The 24360-nt window shown below is 37.6% G+C and overlaps 1 protein-coding gene and 1 long non-coding RNA gene across 5 annotated transcripts in view; one reads left to right on the top strand and one right to left on the bottom strand.

Annotated features, from left to right (window-relative positions):
- The window catches only part of ldlrad4a (low density lipoprotein receptor class A domain containing 4a), a 103110-nt gene that overhangs the window by 22434 nt on the left and 56316 nt on the right, over positions 1 to 24360 (bottom strand). Inside the window, exon 1 of one of the 4 annotated variants that reach the window (XM_048201922.1) lies at positions 4758 to 5114. The exons of the other annotated variants lie outside the window; for them this stretch is intronic. Within the exon in view, the coding sequence (XP_048057879.1) occupies positions 4758 to 4875 (118 nt within the window). The 5' untranslated portion in view covers positions 4876 to 5114. Of the gene's footprint in view, positions 1 to 4757; positions 5115 to 24360 lie in introns of those variants that run through there. 4 annotated transcript variants of the gene reach the window in all.
- Positions 5087 to 7047, top strand: LOC125275196. The gene is made up of 2 exons (XR_007186399.1): positions 5087 to 5220; positions 6342 to 7047. It is a non-coding gene; the product is annotated as an uncharacterized LOC125275196 (long non-coding RNA).

The following is a 24360-nucleotide window of genomic DNA, read 5'->3' as shown; positions in this document are numbered from 1 at the left end:
AGACATAACTGACTATGTTTACTAGGATATTCGCCAATATGGGCATTTGACAATTTTTGTGTGAATTTTTTGTTCAAGTGCAAGAAGACTTGAAAAAGAACTCAATTTAGTATTCACACGCTCTCTGAGATGCGGCTTTCTGTGTATGCTATTCGGTACACTTGAGGAACTGTGAAGTCAGTAATAGATTTACATACTAACAGTTGATTGGAGCGCTACTCTCACATGAAATGGATTTGAAGGGTATCCATCGACAGAAACATACATAAGCGGAACTCTGACTGTTTTATGCGTTATTATAGATGCCTCGTCAGATTTGAAATTAACTGCAGTGCAAGTGTGTGCCGAACCATGGGTGGAGAATGGTACGGTTCGATTTTTTACAGAGATCCATTACAGTGTTAATTTTTTTATTTAGAAATGTTTTCACTGACGAAAACGAGATGACAACAATCTACTCTCATTTTCGTCAATAAATAAAAACGAGAAGAAAATCTTAGGGAGGGACGATTTGGGAAGAGATCCAGTCAGAACTGATGTCAGAGCAGTTCGCAATCAATGAATAGTGCACATTTATGCCACGAGAGTGCTAATGTTGATGAATTATGACAATGTTTACCTTACGTTGTTTATATGGTAATATGTTTTAGACAGTTGTAAGAATGCATATTTTATCTTCGTCATCTGAACTTGAATGAGCAGCCTGCAATAGAACAGTGCAGACTGCAGACATTTCAAAATAAGAGTCACAGTGGTTTTTCTAGCTTGTTTATAATTAACAGTCACGCATTATAGCCTATTACGTTTTTTCCTGGTCATTACTGATATTTTGGTTACACAAACTCTGTTTCATTTAATTTAATTTCCATTTAATTCACAGTAAACTACTGTAGCTTCTGTCTGGGATGCCCCGTCACAGGAAGGAAAGACTAAGAACATTATTTCAAAAACATTATATAATATATAGATTTTACTAGTATCAGGGTTATTATAGTTAAACCTAAAATCATAAAAAAAATGATTCATTACTTGAAATAAAATAAATGTTAACTGAAATTATATAATATATATAGCTTATGCTGATGTACTATGATAACTAAAACAGAAATATTAAATAAAATTGCAATGAAAGCAGAAATAATAAAAATGTTTTTTGGCGAGTATTCAAGTAACAGCTAAAGTAATAGTTGGGAGAATATTGGATGTGTATCAGTGTATTGGATCTGTGTATTGTTGGAAAAATGCTTAATTGATGTATTGCAATTTAAGTAAACCCATTAGATTTTAGTCAACTAAATTTACTGTATATTTAGTAGATTTAAATCTTATGCTATTTAGTCGACTAAAACTAGACATTATAAAAAAAGCATGTCTTAGACTATTACCATAAGACATGAACTAAAAACTCAATGTTTCAATCCCAAGATATAACCTTATGAACATAAACTGACTGTATTAACTTAAATTACATTTTAAAACGTTAAATTAAGCTGAAAAAACAAAACAAAACAAACAAACTCTCACACTAAACTTTTACTACCATATTTCTAACGGCAGCATCTGTAATAAATAGTTAACAACACAGACAGAACCTCTGGCCTCTGACAATAAACACTCGACTCTTGTGTCCCGTCTCAGGCCTCACCCTCTAGTCTGGGCCAAGCTTCGGCCCGCCAGTGGAAAATAAAAAAGGTGCCAAATTGATGCAGAGATCAGATATTGACGAGGATGGTGTTTTTGTCCCTTGCGTATTCATTACATACGAGCTGCAGCGCACTAGTGATCCGAATGCCAGTCCAATATCCTGTTTCTCCATTCTGGAGCTTGACTTTGGCCACTGCCCCACTGGAAATGGACTACACTATCCCTGTGTGTGCAGCCATTTGTGAGTTAGAGCAAGACAGCTAGGAAGAAAGACGCAATGATCGTGCATTTCTTTTTTCCATGCAGCACGACTAGCTATGCAACAGTGCTGTTATACACAGCGGTCTATTAATAGCTGGGCTCTGTTTTCATTTGAAATAGCCGTATGGTGTAAGGCCTTTGTCAGATAAGATAAGCAGCCTTTAGCTCGCAAAACCTCAGATGTAGACTGTGCCTAAAACAGCAGACAGAACAACAGCTAATATGGGGCCAGACCTGGAAAAGACAACAGGGAAGAAACTCCTAGAATCCAATAACGTACACACATGCATGAAAATGCAATCTAATCCACTTGGCTAAACGTTAAGGCTAATACGACACTGATTATACTGGCAAGTTTTGCATGCTGAGACCTGAAAGGTGTGTCCTTTCTGTGATTTTGTGTGTCTGCTGTGTCACTGGCTCCCCCAGTTTTCCAGCCTCACAGGATCGCCGGCCCTGAATGCAGCCAATACTGCAGTAGAATCTAAGCGCCAAGTCACCAAGCATTCCACTGTCTGCACGGCCCGTCCCAAACACCACAGCACAGACACGGAAACCACCAATGCACTCACACATATGTATGTATGTATATGTATATATATATATATATATATATATATATATATATATATATATATATATATATATATATATATAGGGATAGTATGCCTTATCAATGAAGAACAAGAAGGAATACCATTCACACAATTTGTGCCAAGACCATTTAGCAAGCATGAGTAGGCAAATTAATAAAAAGAATTGCATCCACTGAAAACTGTCAAGAATGAGTACAGGTCATATTTCATCTCAAAATCAAAAGTAAAATAAAGTATATTTTATAAATTTATTTTCATATTTCTTTTTTATATTATTATTATTATTATTATGCATTGTGACATTTTCATCACAATTAAGCAAATTGTTTTATTGTCTTAATGCAAAAAAACTGCCTATAATTTATGCTGATTTTAAACAGTCATTGTACTACATTTTGTTATTTTATTGTTATGACCTTAAGAAATTTTTGCATTTCCATTTGCTTCAATTCACAAGAAGAAAAAAAAAATATTGAGAGACTGATTGCTTTGGAAAGAAGAGAATAAGATATCAAATTTGCAATCACCCCCTTAGCTATTGTATTAGTCGTTTCCATGAAATTCACCCATATACAAAATTAAATTGCCCTTAGACTTCAAAAAATACAAAGACTTTCAAAATACAACATTTTTCTCTTTTTTCCTGGTTCTTTCTAATGTAGTCCTCACTAGCTGAGGGACACTACATATGCATCATACATCTTACAGAACAGAAATCAATTCAAGTTCATGAGCAAATGAAAAGTTTCTGGGGCAAGACATCAGTGTCGTCTACCAGAGGGCTTTGAGAAGAGGGATGATTCTTTCATTTGAAGGTTTACTTTTAATAATTCATCCCATTTGCGGCAGAAATAGCTAGTGCGAGTACTGATTATGACAGGCCCTTTTGTCCTCTGTGGATTCAGACAGCCCAGAGTCTCAGCCAGTCTGGACTGAAGTGGGGGAAGGGTTGACTGACTGACTGCCCGCTTCAGACCGCAGTGAACCAATTCCCAGCAATAACGCCAGCGGATGAACACACAGTTTTAAGATGTTCGGCAAAATTTTACCCTACAGCTTCCATGATGTTATAGTAAAAACAACAAGAGGCAATTACAAGAGGTTCCACATTAAGTACATGCAGTTCTCAAGTATAGCATAAATGCTAATAGAAAATGTGATTAAATAGTACATTAATGGTGAGAATAAGCACATATGGACAACTAGAGGTGTGTTTGTCTGGGAACCCAACAGAAGGGATAGAGTTAAAGAATGTGTGCACTATGGCAAGCTAGTTTAACGTTTGTGCATAAAATTATTTTTAGATATTACCAAGTTACTTTTTTCCAGTTTTACTAGTAGTAACTATCATTATATACTAATACTTATTCCAATAGCACGCAGTATCTACTAAAATAGTTACTAGTATCTATTTCAGTTTTCCTTAAGTGAAAGAACACCTGACATAACTAAAAAAGCAACTGTAACTAACGAGATAAGAAAAGCTACTAGTAACAATTTTCTCATAAACCTGTGCTAGTAGCTCTCTAATAAGTACTAGTGACAAATTGAAAATATATACTAATCACGATTGCATTATCTACTCGTAATTAAGAAATAAGCACTCATAACATAAACAGAGACTAGTAGTTAGTTTTTTTCAGGGATAAATGTTAAACGGCTTGCCATATTGTGCGCAGCCCCCACAGCAATACCAGCAATATACAACTGATGCATCGAGTTGTGTTCCAGTTCCAAACACTCCCAGACGCCCGAGTCATCAGGAACACTCAATTGTATTATTATATTTAATTGGTCAAGCTGTTTAAAATACAACATGGTCTTATCAAAAGTCGTTTTTGACAAACACAGCGCATTTTTGGGGGGCTGAACGAATAGTTTAATACGCCACAGCCAAATTCGATGGGTGTACAAGTCAGATAGTGAAAAATAACGGTCAAATACTATAATAATTCGACCTGAGAATGACATTTACACTCAGATAAATCTTTAATACGTTCGCGTTTGACATATTTGCACAGCTTGCTGCCATAATAACGGATTCGGAACTGCCACAGTTACATTTGATACATTTTCAAATGCAGACCGAATTAAATGATTGAATCTAAAACTGTTACATTGCCACCAGGTAGAGTCGAGTGTGGTAGGTTAAGAATATTCTGTTTTCATTCGGTACACGTTCGAAAATTGATCTAATGTAACAGTCTGCGTTCTCTCCGCATTCGAAAACGGCTCAGAAAAACCCGCCCTACTTACATATATCCATTCCCTGTGGCTGGGATAGGGTGCAGTTGCAGGAGCATGTGTCATTGGAGTTGGCGGCGTTGTTGTTGTTGTTGCTGGAGCTGCTGTCCGGGACCGTGATGTTTCGCATGGGGGCTCGGGGAAGTGACGGGACGGGGGGAAGAGAGCCGCCGGCCGCGGCCCTCACATGAACTGAGGAACACTTCCACAGCAGCAGCCTGCGGTCTCGGTACACGCGCGTCTCATGCCATTCTCACGACTCTCCGACGCATTTTCTGCTTCTAGACTACGGTAAATACGTTCCCCGCATCTTGACGGTCTTTTCCTCTCGCTTTCATTCAGAAGAATGGCTTTCTGTGACGGTCTCAGGCTCACAGCCCACCTCCTCCTGCGCCTCCCTCCTCCGAGAGGGGAGCAGCTCCAGACAGACAGACAGGAGCGGTGGGAGGGGAGACTGGCGCTGACAATGGCGGTGGTGAGAGAGAGAGAGAGAGAGAGAGAGAGAGAGAGCTTGCTCTACCCTCAATGGGACTGTGTGTGTAGGGACGGTTAGAATTACACACACACACTCATTAGTGGCAGCCACGACCAATCAAGGCAGGCATTGAAGAGGCTTTAACCTTGGGCTGACCCCACAGTCTAGCAGATATTCAGCAGATGTGTCAGACACCCCCCTTCTTTCCCAAACTGTCTGCGGTCTATAAATATCCGGGGTGGTTTTGGTGTGGGGAATGTCCGGCTGAGTGGGCAAAAGTGAAGTAACCCCCCACCCCCCAAAGTATTTGGGCACTCAAGTCACACTTAATTAATGGAATTACATTACAAAATATTAAACCAATTGTCATCTGTAAACATGATTCTAGAGCTTTTATAACAACTTATCACATCACTGAAGTCGCTGTGCTTTTTAGTGGATTTGTGAGGTAAGTAAGACCTTTGTTCATCTTTGGAACACAAATTAAGATATTTTTGATAAAATCCAATGGCTCAGTGAGGCCTACATTGACAGCAAGATAATTTACACTTTCAGATGCCCAGAAAGCTACTAAAGACATATTTAAAACAGTTCATGTGACTACAGTGGTTCAATCTTAATGTTATGAAGCGACAAGAAAGCTTTTTGTGCACCAAAAAAAACAAAATAACGACTTTTTTCAACAATATCTAGTGATGGGTGATTTCAAAACACTGCTTCATGAAGCTTCGAATTTTAATTATCTTGCTGGTAATAGAGGCCTCACTGAGCCATCAGATTTTATCAAAAATATCTTAATTTGTGTTCCAAAGATTAACGAAAGTCTTACGGGTGTGGAACGACATGAGGGTGAGTAATTAATGACGGAATTTTCAGTTTTGGGTGAACTAATCCTTTAACCTACAAAAATTATATTTAATTATATATATATATATATTTTTTTTTATCATTTCATACTTTTTTTGTTAAATATTTTGCTTGAAAATGCCACTTGCCTTGATATTTAAAATTCATGATGTTTTTGGTCACTGTATGCACATATTTGATTTATCCATGCACATTTTTTTAATTAATGTGTCCTCATAATCTTTAATCCAAATAATTTCCCCTCCCTCTTGCAGCGACATCTCTTGTCTTCTCTGATGACGTGTTTTTTGATGGAAGGGTGGGACAACCTGTTGCTCACATAAAATTACAGCAATAGCAAACCACAACCGTCCAACAATCCAATCGATTCCTGATGGACAAAATCAAGTCCCATCCTCCTTTTTTTTCGATAAGACATTTTACTCTGATATACGTCACAATAGGGAAGAAAAGAAAAGACTACTGCAACTTCCATTTCATGCTGACTTTAATTCTAAACATTGTATCAACATTTGTTTAATCATTTTATACTTTTCTTTTTTTACATATATATTTTGCTTTAAAAATCTTAGTTTAAAATGTATGCATTTGCCTGGTATTTTTAATATTCATATTTTTGAGCCACTGTATGTGTAACTCTTAATTGGTGAATGAAGAAATATGAATCTCTGTTTTCTTTTAGAGAAAATGAAGCCAGTTTTAAAAACATTCATTTTTAATTAATTTTTGTTACATATTTATGGCAGTTTAAGCATTCGGGTACTCCACCCAAATTCTCATTATCACCAGTGTTATTTTAGTATTTTATTTCAAATAACAAAAAGATTTGTAATATTTTTAGTTTCAGTTAACAATAACAACACTGGTATTTATATATATCATAGTATTTCATATACCGCCTACATATTGATTTAAATGTTTAACAATTTTATTACTTTTTATTTTATTGTGTCAGTCAAAAATTACTATACAGTAATGATAATCGCTATTGAGAATAATGGGCAATACAAAAATTTCAAAGACAAATGTGTAGACATTTTTTGAAGGTAGAAAATCTTTTCATCCTCTTCTTATTGACTTTCATGTGAAATGTCACCTGGACATGTTTTGTGACATTCTGGCCAATGTTCTAACTCTAAATAAAGTAAAAGAACACATAGGCCCAGTTTCACAGACAGGGCTTAGCCTAAACCAGGATTAGGCCTTAGTTCAATTAGGGCATTTAAGTAGCTTTTATAAATGTTCACAAGAAAAAAAACATTATGGTGTGCATCTTGATGCAAAACAATGGCGCTGGCATATTTTAAGATATGTCAGTGCAAGTTACATTCAGTTAAAACAGCTCAAACATGCATTTTAGTTTAGGACTAGCTTAAGCCTTGTCTGTGAAACTGGGGGTTAGGCAACTAGCTGTGCGAATAGACAAAACAAAGAAATGTTTATGTCTCAAAAACAAAGGACATGCCGCTTAATTCAGTCGTGTTTACAAAGATGAAACGTTTACACCATTTAACTGTTGTCATTTTTAAGAACTGTTTGTCAGACATGAGTGCTAAAATTGGCCTTGTTATGACTGAACTTGAAAGAGATGCAGGTTTTGCTTTAGCGCCCTCTGGTGGCATCTGGGTTCATGGCACCACTGCATTAAATGTGGGAAGCATGACCTGTGTTTGTGTCCTACTTTCCCCTGTGACCTCTCACTGACGGTGTGATGGTTTGAAGTGTTCCAGGCCGAGTTGCGGTAACAGATATGTGTGAGTGCGTGGCTGTGAGGATATTTACAACGATAAGACAATCTGTGGTGAGACGAGCTTTCCCCGTGCGAGCCGGTCACAGTAAGGTCAGACAGATAAGAAGAGTTTATGACAAGCTCTGAATTGTTTTAAAAAAAGAAATGTTACTGGGGTGCCATTTCAATGTTATAACTATGAGTCTTAAAACACTTACACTTTATACTGTTTAGCACGACTCTGTCAGTTAGATAAAAATAACTCTGATAAGACTTATTTTAGACACATGATTTATGGTATCATTATTAACATCCATAGCACAAACAATTACATGCCAATGATTAGTAATTGTGTAGTCATCTTTTAATTCCCCATTATTTTCAATAGTGAATCATTTCTGTAATAGTCATTTTTAATATGTAAATAAAATTTTTAAATATTTAAATCAGTATACAGGAAGTACAAGAAATACTATGATGATGTATAATAACAGTGTTATTATTGCTAATTAAAAACAAGGAATAATTGAAATAATAATAAAATATAAATAAAAATATTAGATGAAACTTAAAAAATAGTTGCTCTGACAACTATCTCAAATAACAATTTGTTATTAAAATATTAAAATTAACATATTAATATAAAAAATAATATTTAATAGAAAAATTAAAATATAAAAAAACTAAAATTAAAATGAAAACTGAAAATATAAAAATATAAGCTAATTTAAATATTAATCAAAAAACTATAATAGTATATATAAATCATTTTTTAGTTACCCAAAACTAATGAACCTTCCTTACAATATCACCTCATGCCACAGACGACTCTATTCAATGCTTGTCAGTGTTAGAGATGACTCATAGCGTCTCTTGCTGGAGGCCAAGCTTCTTACAGCTGAAACACAGACACATCAGTCTGGCTCCGTCACAACACCTGTGATTGCTCAGGTGGAAGTCTAAATCACACTGCCGTCAGCCATCACATCAGCAGAGATCAGCATCACAGTTAGACCAAGTCTAGCCAAGTAAATGTGCCTTATATTCGTGGAAGCAGGCAGGAACTTTGGATTTACTGCACTATGTATTTGGACAATATAAGATGGGAATAAGAAAAATTAAACTAACTTAAGCAGGATAACTTCCTCGCAGCAGGATCACTTCTACAAAAACACAGACTTGTACAGATACACAGTGAGAACCTTCCATTGACTGCTTATGTTTTTATATTACGTTATACTGATTATAATACAACAAGGAATAAAATGATGTTAAATTTAGAGTAAACTGGATGTAAAAAATAATGATTCAGGCATTACAGGATGTAAATTTGATGCTGTCTACAGTTCATAATATATTTCATTTTATATTGTGCACTGTAAAAAGTTTGTAATTTGTACAGATGTTTTTTTTTAATAAACACAATTTGGTTAACTGTAAGTTATCTTACAGCAAATGGTTTAACACTGCATTATATTAGTAATTTTATTGTAAAATACGGTCGTATTTATGGTTTTGGGACTTCAAATAGCTTGGTGTATTATTAACATTATAGCACTTAAAGGTGCAATATGTACGATTTTTGCAGTAAAATATCCAAAAACCACTAGGCCAGTGTGTTTCCAACTATTTGTAAATCGTGAGAAAATTGCAATTTTAATCAAGACTCCGGGACGTGTGAGGAGTCGCCTGTCAATTGCGTCATACCCGCGTTAACCCTCGGTCTGCCTCGGTTTCCAGTTTTATTTTGTAGAAACCATGGAACACCAAAGACGCTTTAATATATTACACGTTTAAACAGACAAGGGGACACCTGTTTTGATATATTTATAGACAGAAAACTAATTGTTGTTATATAGCTGAACACGTTTAGTCTTATTGTTTAAATCTAATTTTCTTGATTTTTTGCGAGTACCATGCTTTACCATGCCTCAGAGAAAAACACTATTTTGTCAAGTAGCTAACATAGCATAATCAGATGCAGCTTTATTTTTAGTAACATTAATACAGAATTTTCTCAATCAGACAAAATGTTTTAAAATGAATTGCATGCCATTTATCAACACAAGCCATCCAGCATTTAACATGATATTCAAAAATCGATCTATCTTACTGCAGTGTGCAATAAGTGTCTCACATCAGCCACCGAGCGAATGCACAGAGTAACGTTATAACAGAATTTTCAACACACTCAAATGTATCTAATATGATAAACAGAGCTGCATTACCTCATACTCATGACCGGAAAAGCGGAAGCAGCGCCGGCGACTGTGAGTGAGTGTGGTCGGAGTACCGCAACTTTTAGTCTGTTTGGTGAACGTGTTTTGTATAATTTTTTTTTTTTTTTTTTGGTTTATTTTTGGGTTGTAGCACTATTTATTTTCTGCATCGTGGGATTTATTTTTTCTACTTTTTTTTTTTGGAAAATAAAATCCTGCATCAAACTGACTTCCTGTTGTCCTGGTTACCTCATCACCTCTAACCACAAGGTTCATCCACAACAAACCCATACCCCTAAAAGTCTGTTTTTGTTGTTGTTGTTGTTTTTAGAATAAAAAAAATCATTGCTTTGGGGTTCTCAAAAAACCTACAAAGGGAGGTTTTGTCAAATTTAACTAACTTCCTGAGACAACTTTGTCCCAAAAGTATAGCTGAATAAACACACACACACACACACACACACACACACACACACACACACTGAAGTACTACACATGAATAGGCAACAGTATTGATTAGGAGTGATTAGAGTAGCTGCAGTCAGCATTAACTAATGTAATCCTCATTAGTCCTCTCTCTCTCTAACTAGACTATCAACTATGGTAATACCCCAAAATGAGCTTCTAAAGAGTAGAAAAGAAGAAAGGCCAGACACACAGGAATAAATCTGACGGGAACAAACCAATACAGGTTCTTGTCAGTTTGCATCGAGACTGCCAAGTTTGTTTGTGTGTGTGCTTTTACCTGAGGATGGGAGATATTGATAGGCTTTAAAGTCATGGGCGGTGAGTGGCCGTGCCCCTGGGAGCTATGCAGTCTCTCACTGCTAGTGTGATGAAGTGTTTACATGAAGGGATCACCCTGAGGGGGCGGTATTCATTAACCAGACTTACAGACTCAGACTATTGACTTCCCGCTCTAGACTGAACCTCTCTCTCTCGCTTTCTCTCTCTCTCTCTCTCTCTCTCTCTCTCACACACACACACACTTTTACCTTTAACACACTTTCCACAACTTCTGTTTGAGTAGCTGCTCTTGAACTTGGACTTTTGTTATTGAGCTCTGTTTCCACTTAGAGCTCCACAGCACCTCATTTTATTCATTTACAGACTTTACAGACCATACCTAAACTACAGCTCTAGGGAGTCTTTAATGCATGAGCAATAAGAAAAAACGGAGACAAAATTTTTACATGTTGAGGAAAATATGAGTTGTACTTGCTGGTGAAAAAATGTCAACCTGAAATGATGTTCAGAACACATTTTACTTCCATAATCTTATGTTCTTCATAGTGAAACAGGAAATGGTAGGGTGGGACTTGATTTTTCTATCTAATCCATCCATCTGTCTGTCTGCATATACACATCTGCATCCATCCATCCATCCATCCGAAGTCCCGTTAACCAAAAAAATTCCATCATTGACTGAATTTTTTTAGCAGTGGCGGAAAAATCTGAAGGCTATCTGAAGAATAAAATTAAAACTGTCACGAGAAGTCGTCTGTCCGAGCTGAGGCAAAGACCCAAAATCTAAAAGATCGATGCGTTTATCATGTCACAATAATATTATAAATAAAACTTCATAATGCCTAATTATATTTCTACTCTTTTTTAAACTTTTTTTTTAAATATAAACATTTAAATGGTGGCTGTCATAAAAACTTGACTGACTTATCACCTCCATCTTCTATCTTCTTTCAGAAAAACACAATCAGAGATATATTTAAAAATATCCTTCTTCCTCCAAGATTTATAATGGTTGTAAATGGCAGCCCAAATTTTGAAGACAAAAAAAAAAAGAAATTCACCCATCCATAAAAAAAAAAAAAAAAAGGAATCCATATGACTCCAGGGGGTTAATAAAGGCCTTCTGAAGCGAATCGATGCGTTTGTGTCAGACAAATATCCTTATTTAAAACTTTATAAAATAAAATATGAGCTTCCGGAGCGACAGCCATACGCATTCGACGTACGTCCAAAAAGCGTTAACTTCTGCGACGTAGTACACAATGCCATGACATACTACGTGTTATAGCATAGTACGTCATGGCGTAGTGTAGAACGTCATGGCATTGTGTACTACGTCGTAGAAGTTAACACTTTTTGGACGTACATCGAATGTGTATGGCTGTTGCGCCGGAAGTTTGTTATTTTACTTTTTTACTCTTTTATTATGACCAATGTCATTAGATTTTGGGTATTTGCCTTGGCTCGGATAAAATAAAAAAATAATAAATATGCAATATGGTGCATACATTTAGCAAAATGCTCCTCTCTAGAGTTATTTTTCTATCTGACTATTGAGTTTATGGTCACCGAATGGCTTTTCTAAGGTAAATGTAACATTACATGGTATGCGGTTCAAAAGCGTTTTTATTGACATCTTTCCGTGGATGAAACACTGATTGAGTGATTACATGAGATATATGGATTTCGGTAAGTTGTACTGTATCTTTCAACATACCTTCTGATGTTCATTCATGTTTATTTCGTGCTGTAACTAGTAGCAAAGTGTAATAGTTGATCCGTTCACATACACTTTGCTTGATCTAAAGCGACAACACCGATCTGTGTTATCTGAATTTTGTAATAAAATTGATTTTTCATATCAAAAGTATCAAAGCACAAAGCTTATTGTGATTTACTGGATGGGAGGCACGCTAAAATGTTCTGTTCATTCATCAACTGAAAACAGCACAGACCAAAAATTCGATTCGTTTTAAGAATCCATATCGATTTAAGAATCGACATCCATCCATCCATCCATCCATCCGGCCTTTAGAACTTTTGAGTTTTTTTAAAACTTTCTTGGTCAAGTCAATATTCAAGTTTGTATTGACAAACTTTCCTTTTAAAATTTAAAAATGTGTGGATTTGAATTGCATTCCATTTTAATTCTACCTCATGTTTGAACTGCAATTCTACATCCAATGTACCTGAATATAAAAAGGCATTCTCAGTTCAACTCTACATGGTGCACAACCCTGTAAGCTTTGTATGCAGTATATGCATATTTGTTTTCCTTTGCTCATCCCAGAGAAAAACCCAAACACTCAGAACAAGACATAATATTACACAACTTTCTACAAGAGTGGAGGTTAACAAAATGGGGGAAACCACAAGACTGAACACTGAAATGTAAGGTTTATGGTATCTGAAGACACAACACTACACACAGACAGGTATATATAAAACATTTCACAAACTACTGCCATACTTTGTCATGGTTTTAGAATAATTATCATTCCAAATGGCTGCAGTGTTCTCCTGCTTTTTCTCATTCCTCACAGGACACTCATGGTAAGTAAAACTACTCATAAACCCACACACAATTCACCGGGGGAAACATATGCCCAGGTTTGTCCTTACTGACTGTCTCGCCTGGGTTTTAGCAACCTTTAGTCTCTGCTACACAACAGTGACCTCAGATCAGGACACATCTCCTTGTTTGTCATTTCTTCTGCACTAAAGAGTGGGGCAGAAGAAGAGAGAACAGAATAAACCTTATTGAGACTTTCTATTAAGCTCATTGTGAGCCATTTCCATATTTTTTTAGTGAATTGATACATCAAATCAAATACATTTTGATTTAAATTGGGATTTTTCTAAGAGAAACTAGGCAAAAAATACAAAACAAATAAAGTATCTTTATGGACCCTAGAAGAGTGAATCTTTGGGTAGACAGTGAATCACTTTATTTTGATTCACATTTCAAAAGGTTTTGATTTGATTCAAGATTTATTTATTTTTTTTTGCAAATTCAAAATAATTTGATACACAAAATTCAATGTGATTTTGATTAATGATTCGATTCTGTATTGTTTTAAATGCATTTATAAGATTATTTCAAAGCTGATAGTGCTGGAGTTTCTGATGATTTAGTGCTTTAATTGCTAGGGGTGCAAATCTTTTGGAATCTCCCAATTCGATTAAAATTCATTCTTGGTACAGTTTTACCATATCTATTTATTATATTGTGTTTTAAGGGGCTTGTTTTGCTTTTTCTTATATATCTGTCAACCCTTCACTGGAGCTTTAATGAATACAGGGAAGAGAACAGCAGTATGCAAACTCAACAGCAGCTACTGTTAGTGGAGTTATTTAATAAAGTAGTTTAAATTGTACACACCTTGTAACAACATTATTATTTTACTCAAGCCCGGTGGAGACTGAGACACCGTCGCTGCTCAGCCTTTCATATTCACCTTTCACAGCATAAGCATGCACACATCTTTTGCATCAGAAAAATGTGTGATAATCAGCTGGTTCTGATGATTGGCCAATCATTTGGAGTTAGAAAAATATAATATGTGCTGTTGTATTCTTAATATTTAGTGATTTAGCCTCAGATAGAGAAGATGTTCAATCGCTTTTACAAGCAGGTATTGTTCGTTACCATGGCAACCACTTGCGCGTCCACATTGGTTGAACGCGCTTCTCATTTGTAAAAAAGGCTTAACGTGTTCCAGACTGCCAAGTAAGCTTCATGTCAAGTAAGCTTCAGCTGTTTAGGAGAAAGATTCACAGTTTTAAACATCCTTTGATTACTTTGTGCAACAAATTAAAGAGGTGTTCGAATATCCAGCTGGGGTAAAGATGTTTCTGTTCAGCTGCTTCACTCACGCCAGGGCCATCGATCAGCAGCTGAGTATGCCATCACATTTAGATCTCTAGCGGCTCAGAGCGGCTGGAACGATGTGGCCTTAAAAACTGTTTCCAAGATGGGCTTAACCACAAGCTACAGGCCAAGCTTGTATGCAAAGGTGAGGATGCAACTCTGTCCGAATTCATAAACATTCAGAACACTCAAGTTTACAAGTGAGTACTACAAATTTCACCTCTCCTATTAACCATGACTTTTCTCTGCCCCTTGATATCTCTGTCAATGAGGTTTCCAAAGGCAGTGGTAGTGGATTCAGGATCCGCTGTTAATTTGATTCATGCAGATCTGGTTAAAGAACTCAACATCCCTTCTGTTCCATGTATCCCTACTATCAACATCACCGCTGTTAATAATGAACCCATTGGCATAACCAATCAAACTGTTCCAGTTACACAGCAGATTGGATTGTTTGTACACTGAAGTCATTTCACTGTTTGTCAATGACATTCCCATCCTGGCCCATCCATTGCTAGCTGTTCATGATCCATCCATCTCCTGGAGCCATGGTGAGCTTACACAATGGTCAAATTACTGTCAAGCCAATTGTCTTCTTGTTACTGTTTCCATACCATGTCTCACTACTAGCATTGAGAGCCCAGAGGTCTCCAAAGAAATCAAGACTCCCAAAGAGTACCAAGAATTCAGCAAAACCAAGGCAACACAGTTACCACCTCATCGTCCATCGTCATCGCCTTTGAACTGCTACCCAACACAGCACCACCTAAGCGCAGAGTATACCCTCTCTCAAGTCCTGAAACTCTAGCCATGGAGAGCTACACTGAAGAGCCCCTAGCATCTGGGTTCATCTGACCCTCAACCTCTTCAGCAGCAGCAGGCTTCTTTTTGTGGGAAAAAAAAAAAAAGGTGACGGACTCCGTCCACGCATTGACTACAGAGGTCTGAACACTGTCACAGTTAAATACAGGTACCCACTTCCACTTCGCCTCAGCACCGGAACAACTTTGTGAGGCACGAATTTACACAAAGATAGACTTAAGGAGTGCTTATAAGGATCAGAGAAGGGGATGAGTGGAAAACTGCATTTATCACCACTAGGGAGAACTATGAGTATCAGGTCATGTCCTATGGTTTTGCCAATGCACCTGCAGTGTTTCAGTCCTTAATAAATAAGATCTTCAGAGACCAACTTAACCAATGTGTCATTGCTTATATTGACAGAGCAAAACTGAGCATATCAAGCACGTCAAGACAGTCCCTCTCACGCCTCCATCAGCATCAACTGTACGTGAAAGCTGAGAAATGCAAGTTTCACACCACCCAGACTACATTTCTCAGCTATAACATCAGTCACCAAGGAGTTGAGATGGACATGTCAAAAAATCAGGCAGTGGCCCAAGCCTACACAGTCAAGGAGCTCCAATGATTCCTGGGCTTTGCCGATTCCTACCACATGTTTAACCAAAATTACAGTCTCATTGCAGCTTACTTTTCTAGATAACTGAATGCAGATGAACGAAACTATGACGTGATTAATAAGGAGTTACTCTCTATGAAGGCCGCTTTAGAGGAGTGGCAGCACTGGCTAGAGGAAACTGTTCATCCATTTCAAGTAATCACGAATCACAAGAATCTTGAATATATCAAAGAAGCCAACAGACTTAATCCTTGCCAAGCCCGCTAGCCATTGTTTTTTTGTTTTTTTACACGCTTCCAATTCACCCTTACTTACCGCCCTGGCAGCAACAACAGCTATGTCGATGCTCTCGCTAGAAAGTATGATCCATCTTATGCACAACCACATAATGATTCCATTCTACCACCATCTGTCATCGTTGCCCCCATCAGGTGGGACATTATAGAAGAAATCCAGAGAGCACAACAGATGGACCCTGCAACACCAGGATGCCCACAAAGCAAACTCTATGTACCTCAAGCACTATGTCAGAGAACCATTCACTGGATACACACCTCCATCAGTACTGGACACCCAGGTATTCACAGGACAATCTCACTGGTACGTAACTCATTCTGGTGTCTATCATTGACTGATGATGTAACTGCTTGTTTTGTAAAGTCATGTCAAGTGCGTGCACAATCCAAGACCCCCAAGGAGCAACCATCTGGCTTGCTGCAACCATTGCACATTGCCTAAAGAGCATGGTCCCACCTGTTTATAGACTTCATCATTAATCTGCCCAACTCCAGTGGATTCACCACAATACTGGTAATCATTGATAGATTCTTCAAGTCATGCAGGTTGACACCCATGAAAGGTTTACCCACTGTAATGGAGATTGCCAACACTTTGTTCCACCAAGTTTTCAGGGAGTACCGCCTACCAGAAGACATCGAGTCTGGCAGGCCTTCTGGAAACAACTCGATATTAACATCAGTCTCACTTCGGGGTATCATCCACAGGCTAATGGACTTAACCAGGAGACCGGCAGATAGTTCAGGTTGTATTGCAGTTGAGAGCAACAAAAGTGGAACGACTTCCTCCTATGGGCTGAATATGCACAGAACTGCCTCACTCATTCCTCAACAGGACTCACTCCATTACAGTGCATGCTGGGCTACCAACCTCCAATATTCCCTTGGTCAGGTGAACACTCTATGGTGCCAGCAGTGAATGACTGGATCAGGTGTAGTGAGCAGGTATGGGACAGTGTGCACATCAGGCTACACGAGCCATATGTGCCCAGAGGATTCAGTTAAATAAGCGGAGACGTCCCCACCCCGACTATCAACCTGGTCAAAGGATCTGGCTGTCCACACGTGACCTCAAGCTCCAGCTACCCTGCATGAAGCTCAGCCCTATGTATGTGGGTCTTTTCAAAAAGTTTTGTCAGATTAACCTTGTTACATACTGTGTAGAGCTTCCTGCTCATTATCAAATCTCTCCTTCCTTTCATGTCTCGCTCCTGAAACCGGTCCACCCGGCATCTGGCCCTGGTATCAATGGATCCTGAACCGCCGCCTCTGTTGGAGACTGATGGAAAGCCGGCCAACATGGTGAAAGTGATCCTAGACTCTAGAGGTAGAGGGGGCCAGATGTAGTACCTGGTGGACTGGGAGGGCTACGGATCAGAGGAGTGATCGTGGGTAGCTGTCAACGACATACTAGACCCTTCACTGATCCACGACTTCCACCAAGCACACCATGACCACCCAGCGCCACGACCTAGAGGACGCCTCAGCCATAGAACACAAAGTACAAGTCACTTAATAAACAACTACACCTGTCAGTCATGTATTTAAGCCATGCCATTTCCATGTATACAAGTATTGCCAGTTTCTCTGCACTACGGAGTGTTTACCATTGCCTGCTGTTCATGATGCTTGTTATGACTATTGTGCTTGTTTACTGTTTTCTTTGTGTTTGCCTGGTTAGACTGTTACATGTGTTTTATTCTTTGGTCTGCCTTTCGACTACGTCTCATTGCCTCATGATTCAGATTTGTCTGCTCTGTTTATTTTCAATAAACTTCCACATATGGATTCTAAACATGCCTCCATGTTAAGTCCGTCACAGTTTTCTATTCTAATATATTTTAAAATGGAATTTGTTCTTGTGATATCAAAGCTGAATTTTCAGCAGCCATTACTCCAGTCTTCAGTGTCACATGATCCTTCAGAAATCATTCTTATATGATGATTTGCTGCTCAAAAAACATTTCTAATTATTATCATTAATATTGTACTGTTAAATATTTTTGTGGAAACAGTGACACATTTTTCCAGGATCCTTTGATGAATAGAAAGATAAAAAAAAAAAAAAAAAACAGCATTTAATATACATTTTTGTAATATTAAGTATAAGTCTTTATTGTCACTTTTGATCAGTTTAGTGCATCATGTGTCTTTGCTGAATAAAAGTTTTAATTTCTTTCAAAAGAAAAATAAAAAATCTTACGGCCCCACAAAATATTGAATAGTATTCTATTTATTCTTGGGCTTTTGGAAATAAAGTTTGCATCTTTCTAACTGGAACCACGCATATGATTATTTTATTATTACCGTATACTGAAAGCATTCATAAAGTACATTGTTAAATTCATAAAGTGCATCTGATTTTACAAACTGATTATACAATTAATCACACATATATGAATGCATCCAAAACACATGACCTTCTGTAATGGCTACATTCAGAAAACAGACACTTCCACCTTAGCAATAGCTACAGAGATCCCAATTTTGTTTTAATCACTACAAGAAATCATAGACATCCTAACGGTAAATCAAACGTCATTTAGAAGACTAATCCCATCTGAACAGTGCTTATGGGAGATGTCTGATTTGTGGATGACAGACCACACCCAGAGATCAGCTGACAGCTGCATGAACATTCTCATTTCAACCCCAGGAAAAACAGTCTCTCTCTTCCTTCATTATAGAAAGAATGGCATACCGGTGACTTGTTTTCTCTCGTCACTCCTCATTGCACATAAACTGTGACGTTCCACTTGCTTTATATAAACTTTATTCAATCTATAAAAGCATTCGGTTTTATCACCCTATGTGAGATTAGATAACTTTCCAAACAGTCACATGCTAAGCCTAAAATCAGCAGTTTCGAGGCAGACTCTAGCTTTAAAAATCAAGTATCTGCAGTCTGCCGTCCCTCCTGTTGCTGATGCAGTGTCTCTGACTGTTTGGAGGTTTGCTGCAAAGAGAGAGAGGGAGGTAGTGTGCACTTCACCGTCGACACACTCACTTCCTTCCCCAAACACATGAACACTCTGCGCACAACTGCCAGAGGGAGGGAGCAGAAAAATATTTAAGGGCCGACTCTACAGGACCGACAAACAACAGGCAGACATCTTGAACGCCAACGACATAAGCACAATGAAACATGTTATCATCTAACAATATTTTTCAAAACCTCTCCCTACATTAAAAGAGACAAAGACAGACTGCAAACGCAAAAGAGGCAATGATTTTATTTGATAATGCGGTTTTAGCTTCCCTTGAATTCTGTGTGTCTCATACTGTCTTATATTTTTGGATTATTCTTTCTAGAGCACACAAATCCTCTTCCTCTCTGCAGGCTGCACGGGTCAGGATATGAGTGTTTGTTTGTGCGCAGCAGACAGACAGAACACAGCGACAGTGCTTTTCAATTCACTCCAATTACATCCCACAGACAGACTCAATGCCTTGATTCCTTTTGTGTGTCCAGGCGCCACACTGTCAGGATATTTCCACCTCCCAAAGTTCACTATAGGATAATATGGTAAAGCCTGAACATACATTATAGAAAATTGTCCACAGATGCTCTCCTCAGCTCACACAAGGCATGTTCTTGTGTTCCATCTGCGCTATTTTTCAATTGTTAGTCTACTTACACATGTGGTAGATGTCTTTAGTAACTGCATTGTTTTTAGCATCTTGCGACATGAGCACCACATTAAGACACCTTGTCAAGTGTTATCAACCAGCAGGTTGTTAATGAGAGTTAATGAGAGTTAAAACAGCTCTGAAAATTAAAATGTAGTACAGTTTAAATTTATATTAAATGCAATTAGATGAACTTTAGAGTGCTTTTTGACCAACTTAAGCAGGAATCTTTATATAGTAGTGGCCAAAGTGACATCTGGAGGCTATATTTGTTTTTAATTATCTTACAAGTTTTATTAAATCATCAAAATATTTTTTAAATATTTTAAATATGAGGGAAGAACAAAACACTAAACTTGGTTAAGGTATTTATCTGCCAAAATTATTAAAAATAAATTACTATAATTATAAAATGTTTTATTTTACTATATAAAAAATGCATAGAAAAACAAAAGCTCACAGGATAAAGCATACATTGACTACAACATAAGCAGTTATTAACATTTTGCTGGTTCTCTCTTGTTTTTGCATGTATACATAATTTCTTTGTAGGACAAAAATTTCGTCTGCACAATATGGCATATTTCATTGCATTATCACAAATTAAACAAATGACTCCAAGCACAACTATGCAATATGCTTCCAAAAATCTTTAACAAATTAATAATAATATTTGAACAAAGGGTGGTAATTTTCCTAGGCCGGACATGACTTACTACTGTAAGTAATTTCATAATTACTTTTGTAGTTACTATTGTCTTTTAAATAAATGGTATAAATGTATTATCAAATGTACTGGTAAACTAAAAAATACTTTAATGTCATTCTATTGAAACTTTATTTAAATATATTTGTAATTACATATTTGTAAAGATGAGTTTGCAAATTAGTACATTTTAAATATATATTTACTCTAAGTGTGATTTCAAATAACACAAACCAGTTAATTATAATTAAAAAATGATGTTGATTTAGTACTTTTCGCATGCTTTAACTACATGCTGAACTATATACTTGCTTAGCTGGGTGCTTGCCATGTATTCTTCTCCATTTCTCAACTGATAAAGTTGGGGGGGGGGGGGGGGGAGATCCCAAACTCCTGAAACATAGGGTAATTTTAGCTAAACAAGCATGTGGATACATACTTTGAAAATCCACTGGAAATAGTATCCATTTACAGATTTAAGAGACGTTTTATGGCAGGGTTGTTAATAAAAAATAAAAAAATAATAAAAATAATGTTTTGTTAACAAAGCCATTTCTGAGCCAATTGCTTTCCAAATCTTGGTCACAAAGGCTGTCCAAGAACTATCTGCCTGCCATGTCACGGCCACGGAGGCAGTCCTTAAACATTATGAGACAAATGTCAAGGTCATAGAGGCTGTTCACAAACTTTTGATGCCCCATATCACAGCCACGGAGGCCGTCCAAGAACTTATCGTGCCCTATGTCATGCCATTTGCTCAGCTGAGGTGGTCATCTCATCCACCAGCTCCACCCTGATGGTATTTGTCTTCGCTGATACACCATGGCCACCTGTTCCTCCATGGTGTAGGTGATCCAGGCCCACCGCTACTCCACGGTCTAGGCATGCCATTGCTCCACAGTCCAGATCCACCTGTTTCACGGTCCAGGCCTCCAATTGCTCCATTGTCCAAGCCCACCACTGCTCCACAGTCCTGGTCCACTTTTGCTCATTGATCCAGGCTTTGTTCCAGGACCTTGTCCTCTAGCTGCATGGACCTGGCCCTCCATCCCTCCCCTTGGACCTCCTCCAACCCACCACCTTCCTGATTTTGTTTGTGTTTCGGGTTTTGGGTGGGTGTGCCGTTAGGGCGTCTGGAGCCGCCCTTTGAGTGGGTGGGGGGTGGGGGTGATATGTCACGTTTAGTTTTGGGTTTTGGGTTTTGATTTCACTTTCATGTTTTCGTGTCCTTTATTTAGTATAATTCTCACAGTCATGGTTCCAGTTTGTCATGCGATTCCTTGCCCTAACGTGATCAGGTCATGTGCTTCCCTAGATTCATGTGTCATGTTCTGATTGGTTCCCTTGTTTTATGTGTCACATTCTAATTGGTTCATTGTCTTCATTGTTTTCAGGGGTATCTTGTTTAGTCATTAGTCTTGGTGTATATATAGCCTTCCTGTTTCATTGTTACTTGTCTATCTTTGTTCCCTGTAACTGCTCTTTGGTGAGTTTGGTGTTTCCAAGTCAAGTTCACATTTATGTTTATGTTCTTGTTATTTTCTTTTTTTAAGTTATGTTTGTTTCAAGTTATCTTTTAGTTTTGGTTCACTTTTGATTTTGGAATTAATTGCACAAAGGTTAAAATCAACTTGCCTACAGTGGACTTGTTATAGGACGTAGCGACAGATCTTTTCTTCTGTATTGTGACATATTAAAGTGTACAAGAACTGGAATATAGCTACTCTCTAAAAGCCCGTAACAGTGACCTCTGACCCCAGACACATATCACCACTGGAATTCAATAGCAAATAAAGTGTGCATAAATTGAGTGCAACGAGTACGTCGATATCACAGTTCTGTAGGAAGGTCATGTTAAGCAGGAAAAAGACCCGGACAAATTGAGTCACTGTAGATTTTCCACCTCAGCAGGCGTCAGCACCTACCATCCTCTCTCACTGAGACAAGCGCACATATATCTCCATCCCAAGTCCCTCATCAGTCAATAATTAGCAATTACATACATTTTTGTGGAGTGCATGTACTCACTGACCATCTGTCTGTTTTTATTTTTATTTTATTTGCCTTAATGGGATAGTTCACCCAAAAATGAATATTCTGTCATCATTTATTCACCCTCATGTCATTCAAACCTGTATGACTTTCGTTCTTCTGTGGAACATAAAATGTGATATTTTGAGATATTTCTCATTGTTTTTTGTCCTTACAATAGAAGGCAATTGTCACCAAAACTGGTCACCAACATTGCAAAATTGAACCCTATTATTGTACAACTCTTTATATCAAGATAAATAAATAATAAGTATAGCAAATCTCAACTACTTGATTCCTTGTATCATTGTAAAATGTAAACTATATTAGCGCTCAGCTCTAATCTGAAAAATGCAACTATAAAGCATGAAGATATTATAGATATAAACATTATGATTTTATGTAAAGCTGCTTTGTAACAATGTGTATTGTGATTTGACTTGATGATTCTGTGTTCTACAGAAGAAAGTTTGGAACGACATGAGGGTGAGTAAATGATGATAAAACGAACATTTTCTCATTAAGACAAAATGTCAGGGATTATGTTTAACAATGTTGTTTAACAATCATTTTACATTGTCTGTTTCCACCTTGAGGCTCTTCTGATGAGCGTATGATAACAAACATTTATTTTCTGCCTGAAAATGCTTTCATTTTCTCCACTCACAGAGTATGTATGTGTATAAGTGTGTGAGTGTGTGTGTGTATATGTGTGTGTATGTGGGGGGGTGTAGTGTGAAGACCCCTCTCGTACAGGGCCCCCCTGACTCACCCAGACACCAAGCGTCTAGACCATATTCATGATCCATCTGTCTGACTGAACGCTACACTACCGCCGTGGCCATTAGAATTGAAATAATTTTTCTGTCCCCCCCCCCCCCCCACCCCTGTCTGTTCATCTCTCGTTTTGCCTCCTCTGCGTCTCTCTCGCTTGCTGTCTCTTTCTCGATGCGAAAATCAGCAGTCCTCAACCTCTGAAAATTCAATCACAGCGCACACAGGTGTCTCTAAAATAGCAGCCAGCCGCAGACGCTTTCATTAACATGCGGCCCAGACTGCTAAATATTTTAAGTGCAGCAGTTGGACTTGTTCCATCGGTAAAGAGTGGCCCTTGTTCAGCAGACAGCAAGGGAAAAAATAGAAGAAAAAAAAAGCATGTTAAATAAAGCACACAAAACCAAACGATCCCAACGTGGGGAGTGCTCATGAAGAGATGGCTGCTGTGGAAGGAGAAAGAGGGAGGAAATGGACACAGCCAATAAAAGCTGAGCTGTAAAAAAAGTTCTGTTGGTTATAGAAAACTCTAAAAACAAATGCCAGAGCCATTTTACATTTTCCTCATCCATCTGAAATGATTTTATTTTCAAAAATCATATGTGTGAATTTACTTCTATAAATTTTGTCAAATATTTTGATAACATCAAATCAAAGTCAGCTCATGGTTATTATCACTAACAAAATGTGCAACAAAAACTCCAACTAAAATAAAACCATAATGACAAAAAACTGAAACTAAACTAAAATACATTTCCAAATCTTCATATACCAAATACCCTTTGCAGAGCCCTTGTCGTGTATTCCTTTTCGTTTTCCCAAATGAACAGTCACAAACTCCTAAAACGCA

Source organism: Megalobrama amblycephala, linkage group LG9, assembly GCF_018812025.1.
Source record: "Megalobrama amblycephala isolate DHTTF-2021 linkage group LG9, ASM1881202v1, whole genome shotgun sequence".
Lineage (NCBI taxonomy): Eukaryota > Metazoa > Chordata > Actinopteri > Cypriniformes > Xenocyprididae > Megalobrama > Megalobrama amblycephala.
The sequence above is the reverse complement of the archived record's forward strand: the minus strand, read 5'-3'. Positions and strand labels throughout refer to the sequence as shown.